Source organism: Neovison vison, chromosome 13 (assembly GCF_020171115.1).
Source record: "Neovison vison isolate M4711 chromosome 13, ASM_NN_V1, whole genome shotgun sequence".
Lineage (NCBI taxonomy): Eukaryota > Metazoa > Chordata > Mammalia > Carnivora > Mustelidae > Neogale > Neogale vison.
The window spans coordinates 126,058,848-126,069,240 of record NC_058103.1 but is presented as its reverse complement, the minus strand read 5'-3'; the positions used below and the strand labels follow the sequence as shown (position 1 = coordinate 126,069,240).

Sequence of the window (10,393 nt, the reverse complement as noted above, 5' to 3'; positions counted from 1 at the left end):
CCCATGAGCCCTTTGGACAAACAGAAATAACCCATGCCCTCCTTTGATTTATCTAGGACATCTAAATGAATACTATGACTGAAAACAAATGAAAGCAATGGTAAGCTGAAATATGATTTTTCAAACAACATATTCTCCTCTCCATATTTCCCCTCTACTCTGTTTAGAATCACAGAGGATGTTTTTCCTCTTTTGTAATATGTGTACACAACTACAGAGTTAGCATTTGGCATTTGCTCAGATGAATCCTGGCTTTAAGGAATACGTCCACAGAAATGATTCTACAATTGTCATTCTTGCTTTGGTTTCTCAATATGTTCTCACAAACAGTATCTTGAAAGTGGGTATCACTGGTTATGGAGCAGATTTAAAATCCTACACCTGTATGATAGATGCCCCATTATTCCCATTGCAGACCTATGAATTTAGAAGGATAATGTAGGTCAGGACCAGTAGAAGTGAAAAGTCCCTTAAATAAAAGTCCCTTAAATAAACCCAAGGATGGGGACAGGAGGTGCCTGGAAATGCATTAACAGTCTCATCTTGCTCAGGATATGAAGACTACACATCAGATTACCTTTTTCTCTAAATAATGGCTTTATTAAGATATAATTCATATACCAATAAAGTTTGTAATCAAGGGATGCCTGGCTGTCTCAGTCCATAGACCATAGCAGCTCTTGATCTCAGGTTTATAAGTTCAAGCCCCACTCTGGGCAAGGAGCCTACTTTTAAAAAAATAATTAATTAAAAATAAATAAACAAAGCATACAATCCAATGGTTTTTATTATATTTACAGAGATGTGTAACCACCACTATCTAATCCCAGAACATTTTCATTGATGCATAAAGAATACCATACACACTTACAATCACTTTCCCTACCCACATCTCCCCAAGCCCTTCTCAACCACTAATCTACTTTTTGTCTGCATATATTTGCCTATTCTAAACATTTAATATAAATGGAATCATATAAAATATGGTCCATCATGACTGGTTATTTCATTATGCTCAGTATGTTCATTATTTCTGGTTAATGTTTTGAAGTTCAGCATATTGTAACATGTATCAGTATTTCATTTCTTTCTAAGGCTGAATTAATAATCCATCATATTGACAGACCACATTTTGTTTATTCTTCCATGTCTTCATGGACTTTCAGGTTGTTTCCACTTTTGGGACATTATGAATAATGCTTCCCTGAATATTTGTATGCACATTTTTATGTGGACACATGTATTCAAATCTTAGTCAGTTACCTTCAAGTATAATTGCTGGGTCATGTGGAAACTCTATTTATCACTTTTAGGAACTGCCAAACTGTTTTCTAAACAGCTAAACATTCCCTCTGGCAATGTATGGGAGCTCTCATTACTTCTTAATGTTGACAGAAAAATATGCATAAACATGTTTGTTAAAGGGCTAATGATAAAGCTAGACAAACTAGAAACAGGATAAATGAGTTCCAAATATAATTTAAAGTGAATAAAGAATAATCTAACAATTAAAGGTCTTCTGAAAATAAAATATACAAGGGGTGCCTGGCTGGCTCAATTGACAGAGCATGCAACTCTTGATTTCATGATTGTGAGTTTAAGCCCCATATTGGATATACAGATTATTTAAAAACAAAAACTTTTTTTAAAAAGCAGAAAATACATGAATTGCTAAATTCTTGCATATTTCCAAGGTTCAGTGAACTGTACCATGGTGGCCATGAGTTCAGAACATCGTATATTCCCCATTCCAGAGACAGGACCTTATTTCCACTACCTTGCAACTCATGAGATGTGGACACATCACATGTTTGACCACCAAAGTGTGAGCAGAAGTTATGTGTGTCATTGCTGGGCAGAAGATTTAAGGACTAAGATTTACCATGGACTCTTGCACCCTGCCACAGAAACCGTCCACACTCCAGATGGCACATTCCTGTTGGTCTGGAGACAGAAGTGACAATATAGAGACTCAACCACTTATAGACATGTCCCATGAAGATAAAGAAAAGAAAAATTTGCTTCTTTAAACCATGATTTTCTGGAGCTATTACCACAGTAAAACCTAATCTATCATGTGAATCTAACATACAAAATATTAGTATCAGAATTGGGGACATCATGAAGAATTTATAATATGTGGTATAGACTTAGGTGTCAGGCAGCATGTTTATGAGAAAATTATTATTGGAGGCCAAAAAGGTCACAAACTACATAATACAGTAGCAAAATGTCTTATAAAACCATTGTTTGCCATAACTCAGAAGTCAGATCATGTGCTTAATGAACTTATAATTCAAATGGAAGAGGTTAGAAAATGGAGCTAGTCTATGATAGTTGTTATAGGTTGCAGTTAGTACATTTTTACAGAAAAAAAAAAGCAACTCAGAAAGGAATTGGCCAATTTTAAAGTAGGAGTAAAAGAAAATAGAATCTAAAAAGTCATGGATTTGCAGAGTTGGAAAAAGGAACTTTTTCTCAATTCCAAATGGTAGAAGATAAAGCTGTGGTGGCCTCGGATGAGCTCTACCACTGAGTTCAGGAAGCCTTCAAAGACAAGGTGGCTTCCAAGCCTCATTTTTAAATATAATCAGTAATATATCAAGTTATAAAAGCAGTGAAAACTGCTCCAGACAGAAAGGACCAATGGACAAAAGAAAACATTTGTGAAGCAACTTGGGGGTGTTTGGGGAAATACAAATAGTATTGCATCACAAGTTTCCAAACTCTCCAAAGCAGAGGATACCTTTCTTCAAGCTTAAAATCTAGCTTGATTCTAAAGTGAAAGGAGACTTCTTCCAGTCTCTGTGGATCACATTTTGAAAATCACTTGAATAAGTAGTCAGCCTTCAGGGTCCATGTTATCCTGCAATACCAAACCAAGGGAATACAGAATTAGATAGAAGAGTTAGAAGGAAGCCACTATAGATAAACTGACCAAGCAAGAGGCTCTTTCAACAGTCAAAGCATGAAAGAATGAGGTCCTAAAATTTATGATGGCTCTGAGGATAGCTTGGAAACAATGTATTTCAGAGACATTGAGGAGTGAGAGTAAATAGACTGGACCACTGATTGCATGGAATTTGGGAAAACGATAGAGAGAGGAGAGGATTAAGAATAAGTTCCAGATTTCCAACTTGGGGGGCAGGATGAGTACAGGCACTAGCAACCAAGAAAGAGAACACAAGGGGCCCTTGGATGGCTCAACTGATAGAGCATGACCTTTGATCTTAGGGTTGTGAGTTCAAAACCCACACTGGTACAGAAATTACCTAAAAATAATTTTTTTCTTTTTTCTTCCTTTTTTTTTTAAAAAAATTCCTGTTTATTTTCTATCAACCTTATTTCTATTTTGTTTGCTTTTGTGCAAGAGCTGCTAAGACCATTCAATGATTTTTCTACCCATTCAGTGGCCTAAGCAGTGGGAGCTGCAGACCAGTCTTCAATGGCCAGCTGAGCTCTCTAGTCTTCAGTAGAGAACTGCTAAATAGGCACGGGGCGGGGGGGGGGGGCACCTGAACGCCTTCAGACCATTCTGTGAATTCAGGTTGAGTAGCGGTAAACTTGGGAGCTGGAGTAGTCCATTCATCCTGAAATTCCTCCTTGGTCACAGCCTTTTAAGCAGCAGCCTGCTCTTCCTTTTCAATCTCCTCAGGATCTCTGTAGAAGTAGAGAACAGGCACAACCTCCCGTGGATGTTCATGGGAAATAGTATCACGCAGGCACAGAACTTCCCTGGCCAGCATCCACCACCTCAGACCCACTGAGTGAGCTCCCTTGTTATTGCAAGGGATTGCGACGTCCGCATAGCGCAGAGGAGAGTCTGTGTTACACAGAAAAATGGTAAGCAGGTTAACATAAGAAGCCTCTGTAAGAGGCTGGTGGTCAGCCCTGGGATCAGCAACCACCCGAAGTCTGGGCTCCCAGAAGGCTGCTTGGATCTGGTTCATGAAGTTTCCAGGAGTGAAGAGGCCCCCAATAGGAGTGGCTCCAGTAACAGCTGCAAACTTTAGCTCAGTTTGCTGGCCAGTATTCCTGGATGATATGACACTGACATCAGCTGGGTTTACAAGGGCAATAATGACCCAAGCTGCCAGCAGAAGCTTCTCCCAGGTTCTCTTCAGATTTATGATGTAGATACCATCACTTTTGCGTTTGTAGATACACTGTTCCATTTGGAAGTCAAGGTTAGGGCCACCTAAGTGGGTTCCTGCTGCAAGAAATGTGAGGATATCCTCCGTCATTTGCAGAACATCAAGGGCTCCAGACACTGTGAAAGTTTCCCTTTAAGTTATGATGGGAACACAAAACAACATTGCATTGACCCCTCCCTGGGTAGTGTGGAAAGAAAAATAGAATCTTAAACAAACAAACAAAAGGATAGGTTGCCTGGGTGGCTCAGTCAGTTAAGCATCTGCCTTCAGCTCAGGTCATGATCCCAGGGTCCTGGGATGGAGCCCACATTGGGTTTCCTGCTCAATGGGAGCCTGCTTCTCCCTCTCTTTGGCTCCTGTCCCCTGCTCATGCTCTCTTTCACTATCTCTCTCTCTCAAATAAATAATCTTAAAATTTGTTAACTAATTTTTTTTAAAGATAAGAATACAAGATAAACAAAGATGGCAATCAGCAGCAAAGGGCTTGAGTTTATTTGCAAACATGCTGAGTTTGGAATATCTGCATGATAGCCAGTTTTAAGTGTCCAGTGGAAGTTTAACACACAAGGAAGTAGTTGGGAACTCTAGGAAATGCCAAATGTGGAACACTGCTTAAATGCCTAAAGAAAATATTAAGCACCACAATCCCATCCCCCACCTTGGGAAAAGCAACATATCCCCAACACCAAGAGCCAGCCCCATTCCATTGTTTCTGCCCACAGAAGGCGACCCAGTGTGTTTGTATCCACAGTGGGCCAATGTTTAACTCAAGCAGCAGAAGACAGTCTTCTGTGAAGGAGAGAGGGAAGTTGTTTTCATTATTTCTCCCTTTATTCCTGCCTCAGATATCCCTTTATTCAGTAAGTAAATCAGCAGTAAGTAAATCAAGGTTGTGTTTGCTCCTGTTAGCCAGGGCTCTATCTCAAGGATGGTTAGATACCGATTGTAAAGAAATCAGAAGGCGAGGCAGGGTGTTTGATGATTTCAAGCTTATAATTGAGATAGACCCCACAGTTACTCCTCTGAGTCAAACAGCATGATGAACAAATATCCTTAAGCAATTTCATTCAAATTACCAGTTGCTGAGAAAATAAAACTATACCTCCTAATTTTTATTGGTCCAAGGGAGACTCATTAAATGATTATAGAATGGTGTGCTTCTAGGGGTCAGGTTTCCTGGGAAACGGGCTCTGAGAACGTGTGCAGGATTTTCAATGCAAGTAAGTGTTCTTAGGAGCCTGTGAAAGGGAGGGACTCTAGAAGGGGCAGAGGGAGCAAGTGCACTGTAATGCGACAGTACACTCCACCTCTAAGGAAAGAAACCTGGGAGTTTTTAGCCACCTATGGACCAATCCCTGGGTGCAAGTAGCCCCCAGGAAGCAGGTATGACTTAGACATGTCAATTTCCCAGCAGCTGTTCACCTGAAGAAATGGTCATGGTGTCTCTGGGGAAAAACAGTGCATGTCATTACCATATAATCTTGCCATGGTGTCACAGGGTCCTTTCTTGTGGGTACCCAGCTTCTCTTCAAGCCAGTGGGGTTCAGATTCAAATTTCTGGAAACACTAGCTAAAATGTATAGCTGAAGATAAGTTTTTTTACTGAGTACTTTGCATCTGAGAATAGATATACTATTTTTAAGAACATCATGGTTTGTTTGTTTTGTTTTGTTTTCCAGAGCAATATCAACATAGAGAATGAAAACTGATGACCTTACATTCAATACAAGAATTCTTTTTATATGTTCTAAGCCAAGAAAAAGAAATCTGTATATCACATGTACATGCCTGCTAAAGTGTGAGTATGTGCGTGTACGTGCATGTGTGTTAATTTTGCCCTAATTAAAAATAAGGAGTGTTCCTTTATGGCACCCCTTTGTTATTTTCTTTTAAGATTTTATTTATTTATTTGACAATAAGATTTTATTTATTTATTTATTTGAGAAAGAACAAGAACAACAGAGGGAGAGGGAGAACCAGACTCCTGGCTGAGCAAGGAGCCAGATGGAGGACTCAGTCCCAGGATTCTGGGATCATAACCTGAGTCAAAGGCAAACAACCCACTGAGCCACCCAGGCACCCTTATAGTACTCCTGTTGAATTCCAGCTTATTTGTCACACTAAACAAACTTCATTTGCTTCTTGCTCACTTCTTTTCCCCCTTAATCATTCTGGACCCCAATTTCTATTTGAGTCAACTGACACCCATTATATGTGCACAATGTATCACTCAGCAGACATGACTTTTTCCAAGATAGACACCCTTAATATTTGCTAGTGTTCTCCATAGGATGTATGACAATAATGCAAGGAAAGCCAGAATTGTAAATGACGAATTACAAATGCGATTTAAATTACGTAATAGGATTACCACATTAGATGCAAGAGTCCCAGTTACAATTGAATTTCAGAACAACTATGTAACTATAGTTTATATATGTATTAGTGTAAGTATGTCCTGTGCAATATTGAGACATACACTAAAAATTATTTGTTATTAATATAAATTCAAATTTACTGGATACCTTGTATATGTTTGTTTGTTTTGCTAACTCTGACAAGCCTACTATACGCAATTAGTAGACATTACTCCTCCACATTTCTTAATTTTACTTCTGCCCTTCAATCTTATCTGTCATTGAAATCCACATTGCCTTTCCTCCTTGCAGAGAAGCTTTAGGATCATGGAAAATGCTGAAGATAACAGACAAGTGGGCACATCGCTCCCATTTACATCATGGAAAAAGTTGGAACCAAACTGCCTTCTCAAAAACACGCTCAAGTTTGTTCAGAAGTTTAAACATTCTTGGCAGAATTTTTCAAACTATCACACACCGTTATACAAAACCAGGTTTTTTTATGATCCACTTTCATGGCACACCCTAAAAAGAATCATCCCAAAGCTATGCCTTTATATAATTCACAGTTTTTGCTACATTTTCAAAAATGCTAGGACTTAAACAGTAACTGTTGATGACTGCTCTCACGTCTTTGGGTCAACTGGTCACTTCTGGCGTCTGCGCCAGACTCCATCAAGCTTGGCTATGCTTCCCTGGGCAGCTGCTAATATCAGGCTGCTCGATGTGGAAGTGGTTGCGTCAGGGAGTGTCACTTTTCCGGAAGCAGGTAGGCCATTGGCAGAGTGCAGGTGATGGAGACCTCTGCCTCCCATTATCCATTAGACTAGCTCAGGCTTGGCAGGGATCCAAGAGAGAAGCAGCCAAGGCTCCTTGAGGCCTTAGGGTCAAAACTAACACGCCTTTACTTCCTTGGCATTCTGCTAGCCAACACATGTAAAAAGCCAAACCAGATTCACAGAGGGGGAAATGGAGTCCATTTCCTTTCGGGAGGGCCTGCAAAGGACATGATACTGGAAGTGCTAGAGAACTGGATTTATTTTTCTAATCAATCTTCCCATCTTTAAATACATTATTTAAGGGCATCTGGGTGGCTCAGTTGGTGAAGCGTCTGATTTTGGCCGAGGTCATGATCCCAGGGTCCTAGGATTGAGCCCCACAATGGACTCCCCTCTTAGCACGGGGGTTTACTTCTCCCTCTCCCTCTGCCCCTACATGTGCACACTCCCTCTCTCTCTCTAAAATAAATAAATAAAATCTAAAAAATAAATAATAAAACTAACTAAATACATTACTTAATGTGCAGACATTTTGTGAGGTAGCAAAAACTTGCTTAGGGAAAAAAGCCATGGGTTGACTTACCTGGTACCTGGTCCAGAATAGCTACCTGTCATTGTCACTTCAACATCAGAACAACCTTCTGTGCAAAACTAAACTGCTCCAACCACCTTTGTTAACTAGGTGATCCTTCGTGGCTTCCTGCATTTCAGAGCTTGTGTGTTTATTAATAATGAAGGTGAAAGACAAAGTTCTTTCTTCACACCACCATCATATTCAATTGAACGTCTACCAATTGCGTCACATTCACCCAGCATTTCAAAGGAACATATCAATGCAATTTTCATGGGTATTATTGGAAGTTCAGCTTTATTAGAAGCCATCAAAGTACCAGTGTGTAATATTTTGATGCATAATATTAGACATCTCATACAGTTGCCCTTAAATTCCATACTTTTCTCTAATTTTTTATTGTTTTAACCCAATTGTTCATTTCCTACGTGAAACCACTTAAATTTTTGACTTTGTCCTTGCTTCACTAGCCAGTGTATCTCTGCAGAGAGCACACCAAGAGTTTTGCTCTCTCACCTTCAACCACAGGCACAAAAGCAAATTCAGGTTGTAAAACATTATGAAGTGAATGATACTGTTGGGTCCATTATCAAAGGAACGAGAATGAGACAAGATGAAAGTTATTTAAAACTTTATTTTATGCCAAGCTTTAGAAGTCAGACTAATTGGACAGGTGAACGAGACTGAAACAAAGTTAAAGTTATGTAAAGCTTTATACTATGCCAAGCATTAGAAGTCAGACTGACCAGCCAGGGCCGTCTCCAAAGAGATCGACCACCCCCAGCTTACAGGCTCAAGAATCGACTGACTGACTGGTCAGGGCCGCCTCCAAAGAGAGCAACCCCTCCCAATCTTACAGGCTACGTTTTATTGCGTAAAACTGCAACCCATATCTTGGTATCTCAACCCACGGGGTTTGTGTGTCTCTTGCTGATTGGCTAGTTTCATCTTGTCTGGTGACTAGTTATTCAAAATTACCCCATACCAGGAACTGTTACAAACAGTACTTTCTGGGAAGGCTTAGTCAATTAACATATTCAGTGTGAATAATAAGATGGTCGTCCTTCCCAAGATGGAGTCATTTTGGTTTGGGCAAGACCTTCTCACTGTTACAAACAGTACTTCGTACTGATTAGATGTCTCCATCTGGCCTGACTCGTCCTTGTATTCTGGGCTCTGTTATCAGGAACTAGCCTGATAATATTTTACTGGTTTCCTGGACATGCTTCTAAGTAAGTTTCTCTGGGGGGAGAGTCAATTTAAGTTTACTGCACAAACAACAAACTGGCTATTTTTTTTCCTTTTTTTTTTTTCTTTTCAACGTAACAGTATTCATTGTTTTTGCACCACACCCAGTGGTCCATGCAATTTGTGCCCTCTCTAATACCTACCACCTGGTACCCCCACTTCCCACCCCCCACCCCTTCAAAACCCTCAGATTGTTTTTCAGAGTCCTTAGTCTCTCATGGTTCACCTCCCCTTCCAATTTCCCCCAACTCCCTTCTCCTCTCCATCTCCCCTTGTCCTCCATGTTATTTGTTATGTTCCACAAATAAGTGAAACCATATGATAATTGACTCTCTCTGCTTGACTTATTTCACTCAGCATAATCTCTTCCAGTCCCGTACATGTTGCTACAAAAGTTGGGTATTTATCCTTTCTGATGGAGGCATAATACTCCATAGTGTATATGGACCACATCTTCCTTATCTATTCATCTGTTGAAGGGCATCTTGGTTCTTTCCACAGTTTGGCAACCGTGGCCATTGATGCTATAAACATTGGGGTACAGATGGCCCTTCTTTTCACTCCGTCTGTATCTTTGGGGTAAATACCCAGTAGTGCAATTGCAGGGTCATAGGGAAGCTCTATTTTTAATTTCTTGAGGAATCTCCACACTGTTTTCCAAAGAGGCTGCACCAACTTGCATTCCCACCAACAGTGGAAGAGGGTTCCCCTTTCTCCCCATCCCCTCCAACACATGTTGTTTCCTGTCTTGCTAATTTTGGCCATTCTAACTGGTGTAAGGTGGTATCTCAATGTGGTTTTAATTTGAATCTCCCTGATGGCTAGTGATGATGAACATTTTTTCATGTGTCTGATAGCCACAAAATGGCTATTTATCAGAGATGGAGTCGCTCTAGCTAAATAGGTCCTTACAGTACTCCTTAAAATGGCTACTGTAATGCTACGTGATTTTCACCTCTATTTAAAAAAAAAAAAAGAACAAAAGAAAGAAACTTTAGGAAGAATCCACGAATTCAGTACACAAGAAATAGTACTTGTAAGTAGTACGAGAACAGACTCATTTGGTCTTCATCATCTCAGACCACTTCCGTCTTCCCCACTTCATCTTACTTAGTGTGTCTTGTCTTAGTTACAAAAAAAAAAAAAAAAAAAAACCTCAAAATACTTGTTCCAATGTCAGCAAATTAGGATTAAAATTAAATAAAACAAATTTCACTTAGTTACACTGACTCTGGCTTGGTTTTAAATTACAATGATTGTGGCTAATGTTTTAGTGGATTAAAC

General features: G+C 39.7%; 1 protein-coding gene across 1 annotated transcript; it reads right to left on the bottom strand.

Annotated features, from left to right (window-relative positions):
- Nucleotides 1–3,604: 3,604 nt before the first annotated feature.
- LOC122893282 (40S ribosomal protein SA-like) lies at nucleotides 3,605–4,244 on the bottom strand. Its single transcript, XM_044230190.1, has one exon. It carries the CDS (start codon nucleotides 4,242–4,244, stop codon nucleotides 3,618–3,620), a length of 627 nt encoding a protein of 208 aa, XP_044086125.1. The 3' UTR covers nucleotides 3,605–3,617.
- Nucleotides 4,245–10,393: the final 6,149 nt, after the last annotated feature.